Below are 27,150 nucleotides of genomic sequence, written 5' to 3' on the forward strand. Positions count from 1 at the left end.
TGAACATGTGTTTTGGCTGGAAGCAGAGAATGGTCCAAAGTCAAATAAATAAGTAAAACTTTATTTAAAGGATTATAAAATCTTTAACATTCATAAAGGATTATGAAGCATTTGCATGGATACACAATACATACAACATACATAAATACACACATGTGCATTAATGAAAAAGGCTTTTGCAAAAAAGTCTCTATTCTAAAAATTAACAGGATGCCAGTGTAATGAAGCCACAAAGTTCAGCAATATTTTGCAAATGAAAATACTGAGTTACTAAGGGGCCCAAGTAATGTTGTCGAGTGTTTACAGACTGACATCATTTGTTCCTTGTTGTTAACGAGGTGGGACCTTAAGCTTGGTGGGTTTTTTTTTTTTTTTTACCTGCGTTCAGCCTGTCCACATTGTCATGCAACCAATGTTATTATTGATCCCAGGGATAAGATCTGAAAGTGGCAATGAGTCTCTACTCAAAGGAAACGGAGCCGTCTAAAGCAGTCAGGTATGTGTTGTCAAAGCGGTTAAGCAGATCATTAACGGTGTAGACATACTTTTTGTTGCGTCCGAAACGACATTAAAGAGGTATTTGAGAATGAAGCAGCGGAGGTTTAAATAAAAATGTGCAAGATCACCACATGGGTCTGTGCTGTAAGACAGAATCAGAAGTGTCCTTGGGGAAGACAAGACAAGATGGTTTTTATTTCCAAAATAGAGGCTGTAAGCAGGTAAAAAAATAATAATGTTTTTTGATATCAGTCAATGCATCTCCACCAAAATTGCAAGTATAACTAGATAATAGTTTTTTTTTGCACAAATACTAACATTTACTCCCAAATACTATTCAAAAATACTCCCAACAAGTTTACATTTATACATTTGGCATAATACAGTATATTCAGAGCAGGCAACAAGTGATGAAATGTGTCATCTCGAACATTTATATTTATTTAAGAAACAAAAAACACATAAACTTCAAAATAAAAAAAAAAGAAATATATATAGCTGCCGTACACATCTATGAAAAAAAAAAAAAGGCAGTGATGTTTTAATCACGGTAATCTACGTCTTGTTTCCACAGCATGGAGCAATAAGCAAATGTCAGTACATTTAGAAACACAACAATAAAACAGGAGAGGAAGACTGATTTGAAAGGCAACATGTACTACATGTAAAAATACTTAAGAAAAAAATAAAGATCCATTCGTCATCTGTCCGAAAGCCATGGACCAGCCCGGACAGGTCTCCAATCTGTCTCTGTGGCCAGCACAGAGAGACATCTACGGCTAATTTACAGTCACCAATTAACCTAACGTTCATGTTTTTGTACTGTGTGAGGAAACCTGTGACGCGGCAGCGCTGACATAAATATGATGTGATGTAATGACACCATTTACCAAATATCTGTTAACTGACTGTATAGCTAACAAACACATCGCACATGCGAAATTATACATTATACGTTGCGTGAAAGAGACGTCTAACTCTGTTCCCTTTGCACGGGCATGTATCCATCACTAGAGGGCTCCACTGACCTGGATGTTGACATCAAACCAGTCCTCCCCAGAAAATGAGCAGGCAGTGGTAGCACAACTGGACTCAAACCTGGCCAGAGGAACTTCTGGGGAAGTGATGAAGGCAAAGAGGATGGTGAAGGACAGGAAGGAGAAGGAAACAGGAACCTGGTGGATTCTGTTGATTTGTCAACATCATCCGGACTCTCCTCCTGACTCACCTGCTCCTCAGCTCCGCTGCCAACACCTGAATCCACGCTGGGAAGTTCAGGGCTCTCATCCTGCAGCTTCTGGACTCGCTCATAATCAGAGCAAATCTGAATGGAGCCTTTCCCAAAAATACCTCCAGTGCCTCCAAACAGTGCGTGAAAGTTTTTAGCTTTCACCATCTGATCCTCCTCCTCCTCATTCTCCTTGTCCTCAGGTTCCTTATCATAGCTATCATTCACATTGATGCTGTCTGGTTCCAGGCTTTCCTCACTGACCTCTTCCGCACTGCATACACCTGAATCTAGACTCTGGAGCCTCATGCGCTCGATCTGGACCTTCTCCACTTTCTCATAGTCTGAAATGACCTGCACCGTCCCACTGCTTTCAACGCCTTTGGAAAGCAACTCCAAGATCTCAATTTCCTTCCTTCTTTCTTCCTCCTTATTCTGTTCTTCATTTTCACTTTTGCATTGAATACCAACAGGTCCATAAGGTGTATCAGAAGCACAGGGCTGCAGATTCCCCGCAGTGAGCGAGGAAATGGGAGCTGCAGGACACAGGTGTGAGTAGCTGGGGTTGGTGAAGCTGGAGTTGCTTGACCCAGAGCCACTTTCATGTCTTATCTTCTCTAGCAGGGCTGCATCTAGCTTGGGTGTGACAGCATCAACATGGGAGGTCAACTCCACAGGCATGATTTCCACTTGATTCATAAAAGAGAGACATTTTTTATCCGTGAAGTACAAGCTCACCCCACTCTGGAAGGGAAAAAATTAAAGGAAAAGGTGGGAGGGTCAGTAAAGAAATTTCATTTGCATCTGAAAAAACGTTTGCAACGCGAAACAATATTTAGCGGCTTATTTTACTGTGGTTTTATTCTCATGCTGTTTTTTGTCCTTTTTAATCAGAAAGGTCAAATGGCTGATGGTGTCACATCCTACACAGTCTGTGCATTGTGTTCCACATCATGCTCTTTGCCTTTTTAAAGCCGCACTAACTTTAACAACACCAAAAAAACAAACAAACTGCAAAACCTTTAACATTATCTGATCTGATCTCTTGTATCCAAGACAACTATGTACTTCCCCTCAGCTTTACCAAAAATGATCATGCTTATGATTACATTTAAATGCTAAATGTATAAATAATTCCTCATAGCTAGCATGTTAATAATGATATTTATGTCATATATATATATATAAGATATTTCAGTGCATCTTATGCATATGATCAAGTCTGTGTCTTTAATTTAAAAAAAATGCGGAAACAATTTAAAACAAGAGTATTTATTAGACTCACCTGAAAATTTCCATCCTTCAGGAAGGAGCTTGCTGGGTTCGGCAGGGGCGGACCTTTGATTTTCGCTACTATGTAAACCCTTAACGATAGAAACACAATCTTTGAACCGAGTTTTTGAAGAAAGGAAACTCTTGCATAGCAATGAGCAAAATTTAAGATGATTTTGCAATACAAGTGACAGTGACACAGAAGTTGTTTTTTAGGGGGGGGGAGGGTGTTTGTCTGCTTACCAGGTGGTTTTGTTATGCTTAATGAGTATGACAGCAACAAACAATGTTACTGACACAGTGCCAGCGATGATCATGCCCAAAACACCCCCAGCGGTTTCTGACAAAAGGACAGAGTATGTAGCATATTATGATAACTCGCATCTACAATGATCTTGTTTCTACAGTCGGCTAATCCAGACAGTGATGATCTGTCCAGCTTGTTTGTATTTGCTGATTTACCTGTTGGTGGTTTGGTTTTTCCTATGGTTGACACCCATGTTGTAATGGGGCTCCATTCACTCCAGGTTGACTTGCCAATTGTGGCTTTCTTTCGTGTTCGTGCCTCGTACGTCTCCCCTAGAATAAAATAATCTGGGTCCAGCTCTGTTTCACAGCTCGATGTACATTCTTTGATTTTTTCCCGCACAGAGGGATCCTGCAATACAAGAAACACATGTGTGCATGTTTAACACTCTGATTTTCTATGTTGTCCATATTTTTGAAAGTGAAAGGCACAGATCATTTAAAATATATATTTAACACTGACGCTCTCCAGCACTTATTCCTAAAACTATAGACACACTTATTCAGGTACAATCAAAGACACAGATATATACACACACTCCATGAGTGGTCCTGTTGCTTCCACTGTAGGTGGGACCTGAAAAATTTAAGTGAACTACGCCGGTCATCTTTGGTGGACCAGGACACAGTGGTGAAGTTGATATGTGGGATTCCGGAAGGATTCATCTTTACTGCAGGATCACAGAAACACAGTTTGTTTTAGGGAACCACAAAGATCTCGTAAGGTAAGTCACAAAGAGTTTTGGATGATTCATTATACTCACTGTTACAAAACGGCTTGAAGTCCATTTTTAAACTTTGGTTCATGGACTTACATTTCAGCTCTATTGTCCACGTTTCAAACGACTGAAACTAAGAAAAGAATATTTATCTTAGAAAACATTCATAAAATAACAATATAAAGGAAATAACATCTCCATTTGTGCAGGAACTGTGACATTCTTGCAACACTGACTCTGTCCAAAGGAAAAAAACACTTCACTCAGTACATTAGATCTTATACAGAAAAACGTGAAGCATTTTGTGGCTTTATGGGAGGTTATACGACAGCTTACTTAGCCATGCACAGTGCTGCCACTGTTGGGTAAAAGGCCGTGAAGGACGCCTTCCCTGATTTTAAACTTGCTTCTTTTGGTTCTAGTTTGGCTAGTACATGTACATAAACTTCCCAATGACTTCCCTATATCATGATATCTCTCTACAGATCTGTGAGTTGCATATCAGTACGGCTCGATATGACATCACTTGCAGGAACCTTCCGTTCAGATTATTACATCTTGTTGCTCAAACAATGGAATTTGTAATCATGGTCAATCTGCTTTTTCCTGTACTCGCCCAGATGACATCATTTGAACTCCCAATGATGAGTTTTTCCAGCTAGACGCAGAGAAATATTTTCATATAGGGAAGTCAGACGGAAGTGTAAACACCCCAATCTAAAGCCATAGAGAGCATGTTGAAATTTGGCGAAGTCGCCCTTTAACACTTTGTTTTCGAAAGCGCCAATTGTCAGACTGCGTTACCTTTGAACAAAGTTAGTCGTACGGTTTAGTCGTAGCATCTCTGCTAACCAGCTTCTGATTGTAATGTCACAGTCACAGACAGAAATGAGCAGCAGAGATCTTCTCAGATCTGCTCTCTTCTCTTTTCTCTAGGCGAAATGCCAGCATGGCAGATTTTCCTTTTTCCTCTCTAATTTGAAATGTCATTGCGTATAATGTTGGTCTTATAAAAACAGGGTCAAAGACAAATACTTGATATCTGCAGAGATTCTTATACTCACAGCGTCACATTTGTTAAGGTCCATGTCGCACTTCTTCAGTGCTGGTTTGGAGATGTCAATGGGCTCCAGTTTACAGGTTCTGTGAGCATATTTACTGGGAAAACAACATTTTATTTTATTTTGCTGAACTCATTTGAGTCGATATATTTGCATATATTGTTATTACATATTTGTTAGTCTAACCCGATCCACTTTGTATTCTTTTTGGCATCTATCATGCACTCAGCTTCTGTCTGCTCAGACACATACGTGCTGTTCCACACACAAGTGATGATACGATTGTAGTCGGTGTAGCAGCTGAGGTCTGTGAGAAATAATTCGAGATGAGACGATATGAAAAGGATGATTGAAAGATTGTTTTTGTGGTTACTGTGTGTCTAGTCTCAAGTAATGACAGGTCTTTAAATGAACTATGCTTCTTAGAATAACTATAACATTTTTAAATAGATCACTGACCGTTATCTGGGAGGCTGAGGCATTCATCCATTTTGACAGTGGAAAGATGAAGCAGAGCAAAAAGAAGAATCAGCAGCTGGGGTTTCTTATTTCTCTCCATTTATTCAGTTATCAGTCTTCTTCTTTGAAGGAGATCTCAAACTACCAAGATGGTCTTGGTTTTCAGAGCTGGGTTACTGAGAGATGTGGAGGTTTGATGGATTGTACTTTGGGTTAGTGCTTCTTTCTTTTCATCCTGCAAAGTTAAAAATATACAGACTGCTGACAAGTGATGGAAAGGAAGACACATGCTACACGTTGCTCTGTTTCTTCATTTTGTGGTTTTTGAAAAAAAGTATTTTTAAATGTGTTGCACATCCACACCCAAGAGATGAAACAGTAGATAAAAACAACAAGCGACACCAAGTGACCAGATAAACAGAGACAGAAGTGTTTCAGATCATGTTTCAGTTCAGGGTCCACTTCTTGTAAAAACTTGTTAAACTTTCCCAGGTTTCATTTGGGAACTACAAGACGTACCGAATGTGATACAGTGACAATGCAATAAATTGCGTATTTTATCTTTTATGTCACCGATTGACGAACTGAAATTATTATACCGCCAGGTGGGATCAAGAGTGCTGCTCCACATCATTTATTCCAAAAACTGGCTGGCTGTCAACTCTAATTAAAACTCTGTTTCACCTCTAATTGCACTCATCATCACTAATTGTTGCAACGTGGGAGGTAAAGGAAGTGGAGGTCAAACACTTTAGGGGGTAGTTTGGTTGTATTTTATGGTTGGAGTTTCGTAAACTCTCTTTATAACAAAGCTCACAACCCAACATCCATCATCTTACTCCTTCAGACCAGACACTATGTATCCTGTCACCCCCAAGACTACAAATGGCAGCTTTAATAAAAAAAACAGATGCAGAAGGCCACCAAAATGTAAGCGAGGAAGTAAAACATCCTGGCCCAACATTCAAAAAAGCTTTGATAAGAAAAACAATAACTATTGTTCATTATTAGAAGGCAAAGAGTTTGCTTTTCTATTCTTTTACTTGTGCTAATAGAAACCAGGTTAAAAATTTGATTAGCGGAATGAGGATGTTGCGTCTAATGTAAATAGCAAGTTGCAAATTTGTAGATATGCAAGATCAGTTAAGCGTTCCAAAACTATTTGCACTTGAAGTGCATCCAGTCAGAGGAACTACGATGGTTTCCTTCCCACCAAAGCGTCCACTCTTACAGTAAAACATCCAGTTTGTCAACGTTTGCTAGAGAAACATTTAAGAGTAACCTCACACGACAATATCCCTCACACAAAACCACAACCTTTCTCTAACCTTAACCAACATGCTTTTGTTGCCTTAACTAGAAAACAACCGTGGGTATGGAGTCAAACTAAAGTCTGTGCTTTGAGAGTCCAGAGCATTGTCTGCTAATCAGATTCTTGCAAATCTGTCTGTTGGTAAATGCATTGGAACCTGATCCATCCATCCCTACATTATCTCTAACCACTTAACCTGTGTAGAGTCGTGCATGCACCTTCTAGCTGTGAGACGGTGGAACATCACCCACGCAGTGTCATGTTTACAGTTTTTCATCAGTCAAACGGCAGATGAGGAAACATGCACAGCATCAATTGTTTAAACTCACAGCAAACCTTCACCACTGTCCAAATAACTAAAATAATTTTCCATTCCACTTGGTGGTGCAGAAAAAGGTGACGTCAAAAAGACCAACAACCTCAACAACTGATCTACTGACGAAAACCCCCAGCTTGACTTATGTGGGCTTAAAGTTCTGCAAACCAAATGATGTGGAATGAAACTGAACAACCTACAAAAGAGCATTCATTTCATAATATCCTCAGTAACAATACAGTCATTATGCCAGGAAAATGTCCCTACAACAGCTGCCTGCCTGCTCAGGTATCACATCCTCTCTTGCCACCTGACAACAACATGTGATCACGTCTCACTTGTTCTTTGCAAAAAAATAAATAAATGAAACATGACACAAGAGTTGTGCATAGACTTTTACACATTTTTCTTGAATGTCTTACCTGTTGGTGAAGCTACTTAGTACCTGCTTCAACGTGTTGGCCGTAGTCCATTTGTTACCTTGTAGGAGAAAAACCAGACAAAGTTTTAGCTCAGAGAGGAAATGACAAATTACCTCGTGAAGAGAAGGCAGAGATGATAATGTTTCAGGTCAGTGCTTATAAATGTAATCAAGAATCAAGATGAGTCTTATGTGTAGCATTTTTTTTTATCCACCCCCGCAGTAGGTGTGCAAACAGATGTCATTTTTTTTTTTTTTTTACATTAACACCCAGTGGCGGTTTTCTAGTTTCAGCTTCCGTTGTCTAATAAATAGTAAATTATTTTAAAAGCAACACTAGCTTTGTGCATGTTTCAATGACTTCAACAACACAGAGCTACACAAAATGGCAACTTCTGTTTTGATACTGCAGTTCTTATTCCCCATTATCATTTAATTGCTCTCAAAACTTCCCTGCAAGCTGTTGCATGTAGCTACTCTGCACGCATATAAAAGTGAAATTTGTCTCTCTTTTTTCCATGTTTTACCATTTTCAAAAGATACACACTGAACGGTGGTTGCTTTTGCAAATGAACCACACTGACATTTAAAAGCTGACAAAAACAGGATGAAAAATAAATGTGTGTGTGCGTGTTTCAGGTAGGATTTGTGGTTATTACAGGCCACTGCAAACCAACTTAAAACCACCTACACCCCTAAATGTGAAAACTAACTTTCACTCTGCACAGACAAAGAAAGAACATGTTTTGTGGTTGTAAGGTCCCATTTGTACTAAAGCAAACTTTTCTTTTTTGCAGTGCGCATAACATTTGTAGTGTATACAACTACCACATATATCCGTTTTAGTTTTATCAATTCCACTTAAAGGGGACAGCACAGGTTTCAGCTCACTACCGGGTGACCTGTTTATGTGGTTTAATAAAGGTCAGAGTGTTTTTTTTTTTTTTTTTCCGAGAACCCAAATGTTCCTGTTCTTAAAATGACATTAATCTAATTGCATGTTGGCTCACCATGTGATAATCATAAAACTGTTGCAATGCATATAGGAAATAAGCAAATGTGTCAGTTAACTGGAAGTCGTCGTGTGTAATAACTGCTTTTAAGTTAATACAATGCAAAAAATGCAGAAAAAAAAAGCAAAGCCAAAGTCTGTGCTAGTTTCAATTTGTTGTAGTTGCAAATGTTCAAGTCTGTCCTCAGACAGTAGTCAAGTGACCAACCAACTAATCAATTCCTTCAATTCAAGTAAATCAGTCTAAGCTGCACGTTAGTTTTAGATACAGTTTTTGTACAGACTATGGATGTTGTTTCACATTAGAGATATTTTGACAGCCAAAACAAAGAGGGAACATCTCTTACAGGGTTCCAATGGGCCCCTTAGTATCGTTTATGAAGAAACCTGGTCTTAGTGTGATCTTCACAACAGTCGTCATATCTAAAAGCCGGATTTTTAGTCTGACTGATGAGTGAAACACGAATTATGTGTAAAGCAATCACAGTTTGCTGTAATAGACACCCGATACACACTCGATACCCCAGAAGATGTTTGATGTGGGTGTATTTTTGTGTGCGTTCAGCCGAGTGAAAGCTCGGTGCCTGTTTGTCAGTTTAACTGAAAGTAGAGTCACTTTCACCTTGAGTTATTTAACGATAACAAGGCATTGAGAAGAAATTGCGTATTGGTTAGCCACAGTTTATACACATTGTAAACTGGTTTACAACAGTGGTTAAGCTGTTGACCCAGGGGTTTCTTGAGGTTACTTCATGCTGAACATGCCTCCATATTAAAGGTGAATGTCTTCCACAAACTGACATGCTTTGGAATAACTGTCTGTGTAATTATAAAAGGGACTGTAGACTGTGCGAACACGTGATTTTGTCTGTAAATGGACAAATATGTAATGTAATGTAAATGACACTTGCACTGAGAGTCATATAAACTTTTGTTATGCACTTAAAGGAGCAATGCACCAATTCAGCTTATCGAAAAGTCACTTTACTAGGCACGGAGAGTTCTCCCCACGTTGTGAAAACACTTCTGTAGCCATGGAGAGGTTTTGAGTGAAGGCATGAATAAATTGGTTGCAAGTTGGTTGCAGCCAGGTGGAGGCAGGCCTGCGCCAACTTTCCAAGTTGGACATCTGACTTCAGGGAATGTTCCAGTTAAAATGTCCAACGGGGAACTTAGAAATTCTCACAAATTCAACACATTCACAATCAAGTCGCACCACTGAAAACTGAAGCGCATTGGAGGTTGGAGCTTCAGCCAAATAAGGAGTTGAGAACATCCCAGCTGCAACCAGTTTGGCCTAGTTTATTCTGCTTCCTGCATTTGCCCCAACTAAATGTTAGTGCACCTCTTAATTGCATAACTTTATATGTTGCATTTGTAACAAACGTCTTTTTAAAAGGTGGTACATTCTAAATTCTAAACCAGGCTGCTTATATAGGACTTTACAATGTTGCTGCCATTCAAGTGCTCACCTCCCCCACCGGGAGAAACTAGTCATCCAGTGTCTTGTGCTATGACACTTAGAGAAGTAGTAAAGAGTTGAACCCCTGAACCTGGGGTCTGTGGACGGCTGCCTTGACACTAGATGCTAAAAGGGGGCTCAGCTGGTAAAGCCACAGTGGTTCGATTCACAGCTCCTCCAAGCCAGACCTGTAGTGTTCTTTGACAAGACACTAAACTCTTAGTAGTAGGACCCTGAATGGCAGCTGTCCTTAGCATCTATTTCCTCACGGGGTGAAAATACATATTTCAACAATTCTGTAAACTCCATTCTTCTGGTAATTGCGATGAGGTACATTCAATGTAACCCACTATCTTGGTATGGTGTTTTCTCAGTCTTGTAAAATTTTTGTGGTTTCCCAGGGATTAATGTGCTGTGGTGAGGAAACCAGCTTTCCAAAGTCATAAAACTCCAGAGTCTGTGTTGTAAGAACCTCTTTTATACTGTCTAATCAAGTCATGAGGTTAGGAGGTAAAGTAAAGTCTGGCAACTTTCCCAAATTAAGGCTTGTACTTAGCATTTTGTAAATGACCAGTACAGACTTGAGTGGCTCAGCTGCAATTGACCACATTGTACAATCATCAACTGATAATGGGCAAAACCTTCTTTGGAAGGGAGCGCTTATCACATCAACAGATAATGAAAGTCTAGTATCACTTCACAAAGCACTGTCTGCTCTCTAAACTGCTTTCTAACCTTTTTCAACAAGGAGTGTTTTTGCTCAGTTTATATTTATCTGCCTTCTTTGACATTCGGACTTCCCCCTACTGTGTTCCCCATTGAAACGATAAACTGACAGTCTTTTTCTTTTTTTTCTTTTTTGTAACAGAGAGACACGGGCACAGAAATAACCACAAAGTATGCAAACTAAATACACACACACACACACAAACACAAACCACTTCCTAACCCCTTTTTTTCTTCCCAGAAAGCTACAGTTGTTTCCAATAAGAACGAAAAAAACTCAATTACTGTCCATCAAGTGTGATTTTCCTATTTTGACTTCTTTTTTTGTCAAACATTTTCCTGATGAGGTTGTCCAACAAAGTCAACTAACATGATGTCAAAGATGATTTCTGTTTGAATTAAGTTAAGGCATTGAGTTAAGGCATGTCCACAGGATCATCAACAGCCACCAGCACATTAGTCACCTACAACTCAATGTCAACTCTAAGCCACACATCATCTCACCAGACTTGTGCAACATTAAATCCACTTGTGAAGAAGCAAAACCCACAGGGGTCAATGGGGAGTAAATAGTTAATCCTACCTCAGGTTTTGCCACAGCACAGAGCAGGTTCATCTGACACTGCAGTGGTTCATCAGTCACATGGAAACACAAATTACTGGTAGATTTATAAAGTGAACACTGGATTTCTGAATCTTCCTACTAAATACTTCCTGATTTATGTAAATGTTGACACTACAAAACCCCTGTCAACTCATGGATCTGTTCCTCAAACTAGACTTCCTTGATTTATGTCACAAAGAAACCTAAACTAACACACACGCATTGTTTCACTACAGGTCTGTTTTGAGTCACAGTGTGTTACATTAAGATAGTTTTGCCAGGGAATCAACAAAGCTGCAACATATATATATGTATTTAATACACCCAAGTCTCCTGTTCCAAAGAGCTAAGGCAAGACAGGTTAAGCATGTCAAATGTTGAGATAGGCTTAAAAGTGGTTCTTGGCTTTGTTGCATACGAGATGTTGGTGGAGAAATTAGTTGCAGCAGCAGCAGCATGTATCACGTAGGAGTCAGAAACATGACTGATTGACAGAAAATAAGTGTGGGCTTGTCATTTTTTTCAGTCAGCTCTTAGTGGGTCGAACGCCATGAGCCTTTTGGTACAATCAGTCATGATTCTGATGTTGTAACCCAACAAGTGTCTCACAGTTTTTCCTCTAGTGACACGAGCAGAGTGTCACATCAGATGTGATCAAGACTATTGGATGCAGCGCTTTAAAATATGAAAAACAACTGCACCCCTTACCCAGGGTCTCTTTTCTGGGTCTCTTTCTCTCTCTCTGCTTTCTCCTCCTCCACAGTCCTCTTTTCTCTCACTTCCTCCACCTTACCATATAAACCACATCTCTCATTTTCAAACACTTCCTCCCCCTTAAATAGGAGCCGTTGTCTTTGTCTTTCATGGTATCATCCCTGTCTCTTTATTTAAAAAACTAAGAATGTGCACATGGCAGGATGTCAAGGCTTGACAGGGATATAAATCCCTGGCTCTCACTTTGATACGATGAATGATTTCATGTCGCCTCGAAAGGTTCACCAAACTGGGACTTTTATTACTTGTCCAAACACAACGAGCATATATTCAATGTCTGCAAATTGACCTTTTTCAATCATCAATATAATTCATTTATACACAGCTGTCTTAATGAGCAGAAGTCTGTATTTATTACTGTTTCACTATCATCATGACTTATGCCATTATCTGTAACTGTAAGACAAACACACACACACACACACAATTATTCACTAAAATCATTTCTAGTATAGCCTTTAGAAACATCTGATAAACTGGCCAAACTTTATCGTCTTCCTGATAAACGTTATCACTACTGGTAAAGCATCATTTCCCACCACATTCATTATAGTGAAAACAGAAGCTTGATCTACATCAGGAAACAGCTCTTGATCAAAGTTATGTCAAATAAGAACTTACCTTTCCAGTCCCGTTCTCTGGAGAGAGCGTCCCCTTTCATGACACCGTCTTATCATTTACTTTAAAAAAATATTTATCAGCCGTTTCTATGACTCCATGTTCTGGCAGCTCTCTAAAACAAGTCTGTCTACAATGACTTATAGAAAACTTTCCGAGCACAGAGAAGTTAAAAAAAATTTGGTGGTAATGTGGTTTCCCCTGACCGAAGTACCTTATTGATATGAAATCCACGTTTTAGTGTGAAACCAGCGGGTAAAAACCCCTGTTCTCTGGTTGGCTCGTTCTTTTCTTGTTGGCCTGTTTTACTCTTTCCGTTCCCTATTTACTGCTGATCATGTTACATTCACTGTGTTAGTTACTTGCAGACTAGAAAGTCTGAGTCAGCCATTAGCTCTAAACGTGTTACTATCACATGTGCTTTTTCAAACTACATATTCAAATACCCTTGAAATGTAGTAGCATTAGTTTAGTATGGAATTTTAGAGAACCACTCTAGTATTGGTTTCCACCGACGTCATCCAGTCACACGAACTTTTTTTCTTACCATGCATGTCAGATGTGTCACTGACTGGAAGACAGTGAACTGTGATGCAGTCTGCAGCGTTATTTGGCCTGTGGTTTCCATTTTCAAGTACTTACATTTGACTGGACTTGTCATGACTGATTTCTGATGAACTTCACTTGCTAAGCAGTGGGATTTATTGTGTTTGTTCTCCCGCAAAGATGTGCTGGCCCCTTACTGTTATGTAATGTAACTGCTGGTCAGCTTGCCCATGGCGCAGAAAGCTACTACAAAACGGTGGCCAGTTTTACCCTCGTTTTTTTACTCTAAACCCCTTAAAACCATGGGATTTAAACTGTGCAAAGACACCAGTTTGATTAAGACCAGGCACGGAAACATCAGTGTTAGGTGAGGTTATGTACTAAATAAAGATGAAAGACGACTGGTACAACCGCAGACTCTGCTTCGAGCCATCCAGTCTCTGTGGGGAAGGAAATATACTCTCACTTTGCAGCTCCAGCCCCCCGGGGACCCTACAAAGGATAGACGATAAGCGGTGACAGATAATGGATGGATGGATGGATGGAGTTCCCATCACAGAATAAGAGAGAGCATGAATCCAGGGACTGCAGGTGAAACCAAGACACAGAGACTGCTGAGTTACTACTTTGAAACCCTTATCTGGGGCACTTGCTGCTTCAAGTGCTGCGCGGCTCCTACACAAGTAAGGAGCTTATAGGCCGCTGTGGAAATAGTGATGCGATTAAACTGCATGTCGGTTTCAGAGCTGGCACCATTGTAGGGATTCCACACTTGCTCGGGTGATGTCAACTTCGGAAGGGGTAGAACTGAGACTTTGATGAAAGCGGATGGCAAAGCACAATGTTGTGAATGTTAGCAAATGGGAGGTGGATGACAGACAAGTGGCCATTAACATCCATGTGCCCTGCAGCACTCTGAGTGGTGGTGGCAATGAAAGAATTACAGTCAAAGTCCAGAGCATTCAAAGCGCCCTGAGAGCCCCGTCTAAGGGAAGAGTGGTGGGAGCTGAAAGAAAAGCAGCTGAAATAACAGACGAGCCAGGGTTAATTATTTATGTTGGTGGGCTGTGTTTAAGCTCTGACATGGAAATTCAGGAGCTAATCCTTTCTGCTGTGCTTTCCACAGCTGCTAAAGAGACTGTGTTAATAACCTCCTGGATTCCTGTTATCATCAGGAAGGGAAGTGACTAATTACAGTGAAACTCTTACTTTATGTGAACACTCACATCCTCAGAAAGTACATGATCTAAATGGGGAGCTTCAAGACACCCCGACAATCGCCTAATGTAGCTGCAAATCAGCGGAAAAGGGTCTTCAGAGGGAGATAGGACCCTTGGTCCCTCGGTAGCCAGCTCCATCGTCTATGCTGCGTTCTGCTGGGGCAACAGTATGAAAGTGGCAGACAGTAACAGACTGGACAAACTGATGAGGAGGGCTGGTTCTGTTCAGGGGGAGGAGCTGGACCCTCTGCACTTTGTGGCTGAGAGGAGAATGTTGTCCAAACTCCTCTCAATCCTGAACAATCCCTCCCACCCTCTCCACGGCGTGCTGGCCTCACAGAGGAGCACTTTCAGCCAGAGACTCCACAGAACAACACAGGAGACCCTCTCTCCCAGTGGCTTAAATAAAACTAAAGTAAAAGGAACCACTTCCAAAAATAAATCCTGTTGCAGGATCTCTGGTTTAAGCATCAGTGGGATATAGAACATTTGTTTGTGTTTTGGCTCCTCCCAGTGGTAAAATCCAAAACTAATTTAGCCATCTTAACAATCATTTGTTCAACAAAGTTGAATTACATCAGCCCTTTTAGCAGAAGACTATGCAGGTTTATGACTAAGTTGCTCTGCTGACTTGATTCTTTGTAAGAATTGTGAATCAAGTTTCAACTTTGTAAATGAAACCGCTGTGGCAACAGCAGCTGTCACGTCATTATTTCCATGTGAATGACAGCTACGATGACCAGGGGTGAGGTGTCTTTTTGTTCATAAAGGTTAAATATAGTGTTTTTGGCACAAGAAAACAACAACTCAGTAAAGGCTTTGTAAATTTAAAGACAATGAAATCATATCTTTAGACCAATCAGACATCACAAGCAGCAGCCTATTAAACACAGTCCACAGATGTAATTAATAATAATTGATTAATTATGTCATTGTTTGGGTCTATTTTTATGACATGATCGTTTGATGGTGGCTGTAGCTCAGTCAAAGTATATGTCAAAGTGTCTCTGGGCAGGACCCTGACGACCCCTAGCAGCCCGTTCCCCTCCCCAGCTGTGCCCAGTAGTTGGGCAAATTGGGGAAGGTTGTGTCAGGAAGGGCATCCAGTGTAAAAACTGCCCAAACCAGTTTCTACACAACGATCTGCATGTGATGATGATCCCCGACCCCTGAACTCACAGGATACGCCGAAAGGACAAAAAAATTGATATTTGGAGTCATAACCACTACCAGTTTCTCCAAAAGAAAAAAAAAAGAAAAAAAAAAAGAGATGTGATTCCTAATTTTTTACCAGATGGTTTATGAACATAATTATTAAAACCCTGCTACTTCCACTGTGCCAGTGAGATAATAGAAATAATCTCTTCATCAGATCAACTCACTCACCAGTTCGGGTCTGGACAACGTGGCTAATCCCTCAGGCTGGAACGGCACAGTTTGATTGTCAGGCTGACTCCTCTTTGTGGTAAGTGTATGACACATGGAAATGAGAATATTTAAGTCGAAATAACTTCACTTCAACTAGTGGTCAGTTGTAGAATGAGGAAGGATGAATAAAAGTGTCATTTCCTTTTTTTGTTTCAGTTCATGTTATTATTGTATTTTAAACTGCATGTTAACTCGCCTTGCAACTCACGTTTATTTTTACATTACACGTCACACTGGCTGAATTCCTGAAGAAACCAAACATGGATCACAGCAGCATAAAGAAAACAGTGGTATCACAATGTTACACCCTGCATTTAACTGCAGTGTACAGTTCCCTATAAACAGATGAAATGCCCAGACCAAATGCAATAACCTGTAGTGCCAACATACTTTTACAAATGGTAACTGAATGATATCATCTACAAAAATATTCAGACTCTTTGTTGGTTGCAGGCCTATCCTGGCACATTGGGGCAAACATAGTTTCGAGGTCCAAACATTGGCGTATATAAGGTCCCAACATTCGCACTGCACATTAGGAAATGACCAAGATTCAAGGGTACTAGAAAAAAAAACTAAGTTCGAGGAACTGCATTTCGTAAAGCTTTGAGTTCACAGTACCACAGAGACCTCAGTTACTGAGAAACTGAAGCGTTGACCACCACAGCTCTTCCACGAGTTGGCCTTCCAGTTAAGCTGTTGCAAGTATGTGGTTGCTTATTTCTTCAAATGTAAAAAAAAAAAATTTATTCTTCGTACCAATTCTGATAGCACAGAAAACAAAAGGTGTATTTTAACGATTTGCCCATTGAGAAACTACTGAAAGATCATATCTGTGTCTAAACTGTTTTTAATGGTGAGGATTCATTTAAAGCAACAACAATGCTGACATTTAGTTTCAGTTGATTTTTTTTTTTTTTTTACTGAACCATTTCTTTCACTGGTGGATATCTTATCATGAAAGGAAAGGTAAGTGCTGATTTACTCAGGTGCAAAGTCTATCAGTCCAATTCGAAGTGCACCTTTGAATCAGCCTGCAAAACCAGGTTTCATGTTTTACTAATAATGATACTAATCAGTGAAATACTAGATTGAACCACTAGACTAGAATGAAATAGTATCTGAACATTTTCAAACAAAAAAGCAACCATTAAGCTGGACAGGATCAAGCCCCCCCTCAACCCTACAATAGGATAAGTGGTCACAGATAATGGATGGATGGATCTTCAGTTTAATAGCACGACACTCATTGCCAAATGCAGCTGGAAACACCGAAATATACAACCAGCAAAAAACAGGTAGACATTGTCAGGACAACTTAGTCTCTGGAAACGCTCAATGAGCAAATGATAAATAGATAAATAAGTATGTGAAATAATTACTTCATAATAATAATAATAATCAATTATTAAAATTATATTCATTACATTTCCTCCTTCCCTCAGTTGTTGATTTCGGAGCAAACACTACAACATGTAATGTATAGGTGTCATTCAACCCGCACAGGCCACATTATACATTGCAAAGAAAAGCTACTGAAGAGGCGTCTCACTCTGTTCCATTTTCACAGGCATATATCCATCACTAGAGGGCTCCACTGACCTGGGTGTTGACATCAAGCCAGTCCTCCCCAGAAAATGAGCAGGCAGTGGTAGCACAACTGGACTCAAACCTGGCCGGAGGAACTTCGGGGAAAGTGATGAAGGCAAAGAGGATGGTGAAGGACAGGAAGGAGAAGGAAACAGGAACCTGGTGGATTCTGTTGATTTGTCAACATCATCTGGACTCTCCTCCTGACTCACCTGCTCCTCACCTCCACTGCCAACACCTGAATCCACGCTGGGAAGTTCAGGCTCAACCTTCAGCTTCTGGACTCGCTCATAATCAGAGCAAATCTGAATGGAGCCTTTCCCAAAAACACCTCCAGTGCCTCCAAACAGTGCGTGAAAGTGTTTAGCTTTCACCATCTGATCCTCCTCCTCCTCATTCTCCTTGTCCTCAGGTTCCTTATCATAGCTATCATTCACATTGGAGGTGTCATCCTCCAGGCTTTCCTCACTGATTTCTTCAGCCCTGGTCACACATGGATCTAGACTCAGGAGCCCCATGTGCTCGATCTGGAGCTTCTCCACTTTCTCATAGTCTGAAATGACCTGCACCGTCCCACTGCTTTCACCGCCTTTGGAAAGCAACTCCAAGATCTCAATTTCCTTCCTTCTTTCTTCCTCCTTATTCTGTTCTTCATTTTCACTTTTGCATTGAATACCAACAGGTCCATAAGGTGTATCAGAAGCACAGGGCTGCAGATTCCCCGCAGTGAGCGAGGAAATGGGAGGAAGCCGACACAGCGGGGAGTAATTGGGGTTGGAGAAGCTGGAGCTGCTTGACCCAGAGCCGCTTTCACGTCTTATCTTCTCTAGCAGGGCTGCCTCTTTCTTGGGTGTGACAGCATCCACAGGGGAGGTCACCTCCACAGGCATGATTTCCACTGGTTTCATAAGGGAGTGAAAGGTTTGGCTGGTGAAGTGAGGGCTCAGCCCGCTCTGGAAGGGAAAAGGTCAAAGGTGGAAGTGTGAGAAGAGGAATTGGAAAGATTTTTAATTCCATTTGCACCTAAAGCTAAATAACAGTTATCTTCTCCGCTGTCTTTTGGCCTCTTTGATACATGTGAGAAGAAGAATCTTCATTGTCGTCACTGAGCACATATACATATCACATGCACATCTTCTTGTATTTGCATGAGAAACTAGACACTTCCTTTCTAGATTTCCCCCAGAAACGCGTCGCTTTAATGTTCGACGAAACCCAAACCTTTTCCTGTACTGTATGAGTATTCCGAGGAGCGAGGTTGTTAAAGTTGACATCACTTGCCCTGCCAGTGTTTTAAAGAGCGCCTTCCACTGAATGATGGCTTTGCATGCGTCGATGTTCACTAAAACCTGACAGTACATGCAGTTAGAGACGCTGCAGGGTCGAGGAGCCTTGTAGAGAGAAGCGAAAGTGTGTAAAGTCTCTCTGTTGTTTACCACTGCTTTAAATATGCGCAAGAATTTCCCCCATTTTATATATATATTTTGTTATTTTATTATTTTTAAATATATATATATATATATATAGGGCTATTATAAAAACATTTCCAAAGTTCTGTCTGGTTTCACATCCCACCGGGTTTTTCTGCTTTCATTGCTACGTGTGTCGTGTTATCTTTAAATCTGCTCTGACTAACGTTTTTATATAGATAACAGATCTGATACCTGCGGGTAAAGTCAAAGGTTTTGCTCGTTTTGAAGAGGGCGCTCCCCCTCAGCATGATGGAACTTTTTTTTTTTTTTTTATTCCTTAAATGTCATGTGTGTGCTAAATGTGTAAATAAGCTATTCGATTCTAACATGGTAAGATTAAATGGTACATCAACGTGTGTGCGGATTGTCCCTTTCGGCTCATTTCTTTACATATATGTTTCATCATTTGATCTTTGACATTTTTACAGGACACAGTCATCATGTCCTTAATAAAACTATGCTGCGACACATTAAAACAAGAATATTTAATAGGCTCACCTGGAAGTCGACATGCTTCAGGAAAGAGCCTGCTGGGTTTGGTATGGGCGGACCTCTGATCCTCTTTACTATGTAAACCCTTAAAGATAGAAAGACAATGTTTGGACTGAGTCTCTTGAATAGAAAGGAGCAGAATTACGGTTGATTTTGCAGACACAGAGTTCTTGGAGGTTTTAGTGAGGGGGGGGTGGGGGTTGGGGGTTGTCTGCTTACCAGGTGGTTTTGTCAGTCTTAAAGAGTACGGCAGCCAGAAGCAATGCAAATGTCACAGTGCCAGCGACGATCATGCCCAAAACATGACGAGCAGTTTCTGTCAAAGACGGGACAGAGCATGTCACATTAGAGAACAGACAGGTTTAACACAACCATACTATTTCACTGCACCGTGTTATGACTTTATGCCATCGCTGTCTCAGAAAAGGTGAATGTCCTATAGTAAAGAAGACAGTGATGATTTGTTCCATTTTCCCGAATGATGGTAAGTATGACTAGGCCAGTATATAGCAAACCTACAGTATTTTTACCACCATCTAAAGGTTTTTGACTCTAACCAATCAGAGAAGGTCGCTCCCATGGACGTTGACACAGGATCCATATTTGGGTGGATTGATTTCAAGTTTCATGCTACAGCTAGATTGATTCCAAAACGTTACATATTGAAGCGTTAAGGTGGCAAAAGACTCGACAATCAATCCACTGCAGCTGAACTGGGGGAGCCCCTCCAACATGTCTTAACACTAAGCCTGAAATTAGGGGGAGCGCCCACTCTTTGGTGGATATCCTGCATTATTCCAGTGCCAAGAAAGAACCAGCCTGGCAAGCTGAATGACTATGGACCGGTTCTCATTTAATGAAGACAGTAGAGCGGCGCTCCCTCAACCTCCTTAGGCCCCAGGTGCAACATCCTTAGGACCCACTGCAGTTTGCGTAGCGTGCTAACATTGGCATAGAAGATGCCATTCTCCTCCTCCTGCACGCAGCCCATACACAAGATTCTGTTTCTGGACTTTTCGAGTGCCTTTAACACCAATTCAGCCCTTTATGCTACAAGACAAATTGAGGGGGATCAGAGTGGACTCGTGACTAGTGTCCTGGATAACCAACCAGCTCACAGACAGACCAAAGTATGTCAGGCTAACAGACATTTGAATGAACTCCAATACTGTAGCTCTGCCATGAATTCTACTTTCACAGGGCTGTAATTATTGGTAGCTTAATTATTGAGGTCAAAGTGGGGAGTGGAGTCGTCCTGGGACGCATTAGAAGAATAGATGTTTTCTCTGTTTAAACAGAGAGTAGAATAATCACCTTTCTGACAGTTTCAACCTACAAACTGAGAAATTATAACCTGGTTATGGCTGATTTGTGTATGTATGTTTGTTTTGCTGATTTACCTGTTGGTGGTTTGGTTTTTCCTATGGTTGACACCCATGTTGTAGTGGGGCTCCATTCACTCCAGGTTGACTTGCCAATTGTGGCTTTCATTCGTGTTCGTGCCTCGTACGTCTCCCCTAGAATAAACAAATCTGGGTCCAGCTCTGCTTCACAGCTTGATGTACATTCTTTGATTTTGTCCTGCACAGAAGGATCCTGCAAAACGAGACACAAATGTGTGCATGTTTAACACTCAGATCGTTTAAAATATATATTTAACACTGACGCTCTCCAGCAGTTATTTCTAAAAAACATTAACATACACTGTTTGTTTTTCAGACACTTTCCTCTTTTAGGTTAATTGTGGTTTAAATTTGACTGTGATAAGTTTAGAAGAGATTGATTAATAACGTTTTGAGAAGCTATACATCTTTCTCTATTAAGAATAAATCACATTGTCATAATAATTTTATGAGAAGAGGTAAATAATATTCTATTCCAATTTAATGGGCAACAGTGTATTTATTCAGGAACAAACCAAGACACAAATATAGTATATACACACACTCCATGACTGGTCCTGTTGCTTCCACTGTAGGTGGGACCTGAAAAATTTAAGTGAACTAAGCCGCCCATCTTGGGTGGACCAGGACACAGTGGTGAAGTTGATATGTGGGATTCCTGAAGGATTCAGCTTTACTGCAGGGTCACAGAAACACAGTTTGTTTTAGGGAACCACAAAGATCTCGTAAGGTAAGTCACAAAGAGTTTTGGATGATTCATTATACTCACTGTTACAAACTGGCCTGAAGTCCATTTTTAAACTTTGGTTCATGGAGTTACATTTCAGCTCTATTGTCCAAAAATCATTTTCATAAAACTGAGACAAAAAAAAAGAATGATCATCTTAGAAAACATTCATAAAACAACAATATAAAAATAAATAAGATATAAATCTAGATTTTTTTGATATGTGATTATTTGTTAAAAGACCCAGTCAACAACCTTGAGTCTGGCTAGTAGATAGGGAGAATAAAACAATACGTAAATTTTTAGAACGTGATTGATTCCACACATATCCAGATCAATATTGTTCATGTCTATGTGATAATGCATCTCTACTTGTTTTTGCGGTTTGGTTTTCAATAAAAGGAAGCCGGATTGTCAGACCCCACTAGTGTATTTTCCAAAAATGCTCTGTGCTTTTCTTGCTTCTCTCTAGGCCCTTTGTTCTCTGAATTTATTCCTCTGTAATTTGAAATTGTGAAATGAGCACGTATGAGATTAATCCTATGAAAACAAAAAAGGGCAAAGACAAATTTTGGTTACTATAGAGATTCTCAAACTTACAGCTTTGCGTTTTCCAATGTCCATGGAGCACTTCTTCGATGCTGGTTCGGAGATGGGCTCTAGTTTGCAGGTTTTCTTTGTAAATTTACTGTAATAACGATATTACATTTTATTTTGCTGAATTCATTTGGGTCGATATATTTGCATATATTGTTATTACATATTTGTTAGTCCTACCTCATATACTTTGCTTTCTTTGTGGCATCTATCATGCACTCAGCTTCTGTCTGCTCAGACACATACGTGCTGTTCCACACACAAGTGATGATACGATTGTAGTCGGTGTAGCAGCTGAGCTCTGTGAGAAATAATTCGAGATGACAAGGATGATTGAAAGAATGTGACTATGCTTAACTATAAAATAACTATAACATTTTTAAATAGATCACTGACCGTTATCTGGGAGGCTGAGGCAGTCATCCATTTTGACAGTGCAAAGATGAAGCAGAGCAAAAAGAAGAATCAGCAGCCGGGTTTTCTTATTTCTCTCCATTTATTCAGTCATCAGTCTTCTTTGAGGGAGATCGCTAGCTACCAAGATGGTCCTGGTTTTCAGAGCTAGGTGACCAAGAAATGTGGAGGTTAGATGGATTGCACTTTAGGTTAGTGCTTCTTCTTTCTTTTCATCCTGCAAAGATGAAAATATATGGACTGTTGACATGTGATGGAAAGAATCGCACATGCAACACATTGCTCTGTTTTTTGTTTTTGTTTTTTATATTTTGCGGTTTTAGCCACGTTTATTTCGGATTCTGTCACACAACATTTGGTGTCCAAGGAGAGTGGTTAGGGGTGGCCACAGCCACCCTCAGAAAACCTCTGGTTATCTCTGTGGCCAGCCAAACTCTGATTAGTATGCAAATGGTTTTATAACATACAAAATGTCCCAACGCTTGGTTTAGCATGATCACAATAATGATAGGGAGAAGCAGGGAAGTATTTCATATCACTATATCTTTGTTAAATGACCTTTTACAATTATGTGAACCAAGCAGTTGCCTTATTTCAATGTTGTTGCATGGTTTACGTGCATTTCCTGAACAACATCCAATGGCTCTGATGACATATGTGGGTCTAGAAGGGTTGTTTGAGGAGATACCTCAACCCCTAAATCTATGTTTTGAGGGAGAATTAAAAAGTGAAGTGAAGAGTAAAGGGATAATACATGAATTGGATTTGGGCCACATTCTACTTCCGTGGCTCTGAGAATTAGCTGGATTGACTACGCTGGCGATAAAACCAGATCTAACCTTATCAGAACAGTTTCCTGCATTCTGAATAACTTATCAGGTTATGTGGTAATGAGTTCCATGAGTCCTATACTATGTCGATTGCGTCATGGTATGTGTCATGCAAAACTTAAGGTCATAACTAATAGGTCACAGTGTCTTCAAGATACAAAATTATGTTTTCCACTGATGAAAATGGAAATTTTCATCATAAGAAACATGTCTTTGTTTGCTGTAGGTAAAATATACCTAGGGATGCTGGGTAACAGTGACAGGAAGCGGCTCAAGAAGAAGTGAGCAGAGTTTTTAGTCTATGTACCTCAGCTAGTTCTGGCTCACTCATGTCCATCTAGAGTCCATGGTCCAGTCTGTTGGTAAACAGAGTAGGACTACAAATGAGACCATCACAGTCCCTGCTGCATCAATTTTGGCCTAGTTTGACCTGCCTTATGCAACTGTCCCCACTAAATGTCTCAATTGCACCACTTGATATGTGGCTTTAAAGTAAAATGTCACTTCGAAAAGCGATATGTCCCTGTTATACAGCAGTCTCTCTCTCTTTTCTCTCTCTCTCTCAGAAGACACTGAACCTCTAAGTGTTTTTTTTGTTTTTTTTTTAGCACTTACTAAGCGGCCGGTTCAGTTGGTCATGTTGCGCAATGGACCACTGATAGGAAAGACCTCGCTAGGAAGACAGCCCCCTTTTGAATCACGTTAACAGATCGAGAACCCGGGTGTCACTTTACGAGGCAGTTGTAATCTGTTTATGGTTTTTCTTCTGTTGTCAAGCTGCTGTGTTTTTTTTTTTTTTTCACTTTACACGTATCTGTTCTCTTCGGGCTTCCCCCTTAGCTATGCTCTCATAGTGCTCTTCTGCTCTCTGTCCTCTCTTTCTTTTTTTCGTTGCAGTGAGACACGAGGGCACGGAAATTACACACAGACCTTAAACACACACACATACACGAACACAAACCACTTCCTAGCCAACCCCCCCCCCCCCCTTTTTGTTCCAAGAAAGAGATTGTTTTTAATAACAAGTAATTCCCTCAACAGCACATGCGACTAGTACAAATGTTCCTTCATCAGAAATTACTTAAAGTTATTATTTGATATTAATTTATCAAGGAGGACGACAACTTTACTTTTTTTTTAAACCCCCCCTTTTCTTTTCTTTTCTTTTCTTTTCTGCTGATGTACCAGTTGAAATCCTACTATTATTAATTTGCCATTCGGGTTAAGTTTCCATTCCTTTACTATAAACCATCCCACTTAAAGCGAGCTTCCTTTCCACCAACCGTGGGCCTTTTTCTTTGTGTTTCTTTGTGTCAGTGTATACAGGATGTCTTAGTTTGACAGCATCACAAATCCCTCCCTTTGATGGGGTTACTATGTGAAAGATTTCACATCAACTTTCTTGAGTCAGTTTTTCAAAACCACACTTAGATGATTTTATAAAGATACCATGATGAAACCATTATCACAGTACAACTTTGACTTTTTGAAAATGTGTCTGATAGTAGTGTTTCATTCATTGTAAAAACGCTCATTGTGAAAGGCTGATATACATCACAGGCATTCGTGTCAACCTGCAGTTGACCAAAGATCAAATGCATTCAAATTCATTCCAGTGTACAGTCATGACTTTCTGTTGTTGTTGTTTTTCTTTCGGACAATTGAAGAAGAAGCACTTATGCCACGTTCTGTCTTAGGAATCTCAGTCACCTTGGACGCACATGCACAAGCTTAATTTCCTCCTCCGCAAATTGCATGAAATAAAGTAGCAATGCCCTTAAACATACTGACAGGTTTGCTCACGTCACCACAAACGAGAAGCAGATTGAGGAAGAAGACACCTTTCAGATAAAACCTTTCCAGTCAACCCATCTAGCTACATTTGTCTTGTCATCACCCACACCCTTTCCAACCTGTTTCTCATCCATCATCCTCTTACAGCTTCCCCTTTTATGCTCCAAGCAGGTGCCCGAGGATCTTAGAAAAACACAAAGTCTTTTTGTCTGATTTTTTTTTTCTAAACGCCACAGCGGATCATTGGCCGCATGTTGATTTGGCACAGGTTTTTACGCCGGATGCCCTTCCTGACGCAACCCTCCCCAATTTCTACCGGGCTTGGACCGGCACTGCACAGCTGGGGAGGGGAGAGGGCTGTTAGGGGTTCAGTGTCTTGCCCAGGGACACTTCGACATATAGCGAGAGTCGGGGATCGAACCACTCACCCTGTGGTCCGTGGACGACTGCCTTTATCAACTGATCTTTAATTTCTCTTATTTTCTTTTTTCTTGTGTGTTATTGTGTTATCATTTTTCATTGATTATAATTTCTATTTATTTGTATCTTTTATTTTTGTGCGTTCGTCTCACTGTCCTATAGTCTCATGCTCTCATGTCTTATTGCCCTCGTTTCCTGTGCCTTTTTGTCAATTTCCCTATTATTATTAATAACTAATGATTATTAATAATTAATTATTAATTATTTTTATCTTTTATCTTTGCTTGGTACCTTTTTATTAACCTTCAACTTTAGTCTATAAAGCACTTTGAATTGCATTTATGTGTATGAAAGGTGCCATATAAATACAGTTTTGATTGATTAACCATCCCTGCCATATTAATTCATCCTCTTACCGCATCACTCCGATTACTCACCCCCATTCATCCCTGCTTTCTTCTCTATTCTCCCCTGCTACGCCTCCAGAGGCATCTTGAGTTCTATCGGAGACTGAACTCACACACTGAGTCTCTTTCTTCCCAGCCATTAATATAAGCAGGAGAAGTCATTGCACTTCCTTCCCTGTTTGGTGACTTGTAACTCACCATTGCTTTGTGGTCCTTTCTAGTGAAATTATGCAATTGCGGTCACTGAACCAGTGCTACCTGATTTTACCTGGTATCTGATTTGTCACACGATAGTAAACCACCTTTAATATCTTTATCTTCTGCGTTAAACAACTAAAAGGATGAGCAATAAGTAAATATTAAGCTATAAAGACAAAGGTCGTCACACAAACAGTGATCTGATCCAAATTTATATTTAAAGGTAAAAAAGGTATCAGGAATATTGGCAAAACAATCAAACGAAGAATGTTCTAAAATCAGATTGTGGCTCATCTTATCTTTATCCGCAGACACACACACACGTGTCAACACTAAAACCACCTCTAGTGTGTCTTCAGAAACACTTGTATCGCCAAGCCAAACTCTATCATGCTCTCCATCATTGCCGCTACTGCTACCACAGCATTTCCCACCACCGTCTAATTCATTCATTAGTGTAAAACAAAATTTGATCTACATCAGGAAGCAGTTGTTGATTAAAGAGAACTCAAATTATAACTTACTTACCCAGTGTTGTTCTTTTAAGAGCATTTTCCCCGCTGTCCATCAAATACATTTAAAATGGTTAATCCAGTGTTCCCATGTCTCTACACGCTGGCTGTACTGAAAATGTTTGTTTCCTATCTAAAACTACTACTTTAGATGAGTGAAACTTTCCGGGTAAAGAGAAAGAAACTGCTCCTGTGGTGTGTGGTTTCCCCCTGATCATAGTATCTTGGTAATTTTTAATCCGTGTTTCAAGAAGTGTGAAACAACTGGGTGGAAACCTGTTGAGTAAAAGCGTTGGCCTGACACTTTCCATA

At 40.2% G+C, this 27,150-nt stretch overlaps 1 protein-coding gene across 8 annotated transcripts; it reads right to left on the reverse strand.

The window, feature by feature from the left end:
- Positions 1 to 42: 42 nt before the first annotated feature.
- Positions 43 to 27,150, reverse strand: LOC137124181 (uncharacterized). 8 transcript variants are annotated; one of them, XM_067498909.1, is made up of 13 exons: positions 26,855 to 27,150; positions 22,660 to 22,824; positions 22,444 to 22,564; positions 22,267 to 22,354; positions 21,709 to 21,796; positions 21,482 to 21,615; positions 20,937 to 21,132; positions 19,756 to 19,852; positions 19,543 to 19,621; positions 15,941 to 18,525; positions 7,594 to 7,651; positions 5,544 to 5,778; positions 5,271 to 5,391 (listed from the first exon to the last, which is right to left on the reverse strand). In XM_067498909.1, the coding sequence occupies exons 2-10, from the start codon at positions 22,757 to 22,759 to the stop codon at positions 17,515 to 17,517; spliced, it is 1,914 nt and encodes a 637-aa protein (XP_067355010.1). In that variant the 5' UTR covers positions 22,760 to 22,824; positions 26,855 to 27,150; the 3' UTR covers positions 5,271 to 5,391; positions 5,544 to 5,778; positions 7,594 to 7,651; positions 15,941 to 17,514. The 8 variants fall into 8 exon arrangements, with proteins under 8 accessions (XP_067355012.1, XP_067355013.1, XP_067355010.1 ...); XM_067498906.1 differs by having other exon boundaries at positions 22,660 to 22,894; XM_067498910.1 differs by lacking the exon at positions 26,855 to 27,150 and adding an exon at positions 26,159 to 26,586.

This window comes from Channa argus, chromosome 3 (assembly GCF_033026475.1).
Source record: "Channa argus isolate prfri chromosome 3, Channa argus male v1.0, whole genome shotgun sequence".
In the NCBI taxonomy this organism is placed as follows: Eukaryota; Metazoa; Chordata; class Actinopteri; order Anabantiformes; family Channidae; genus Channa; species Channa argus.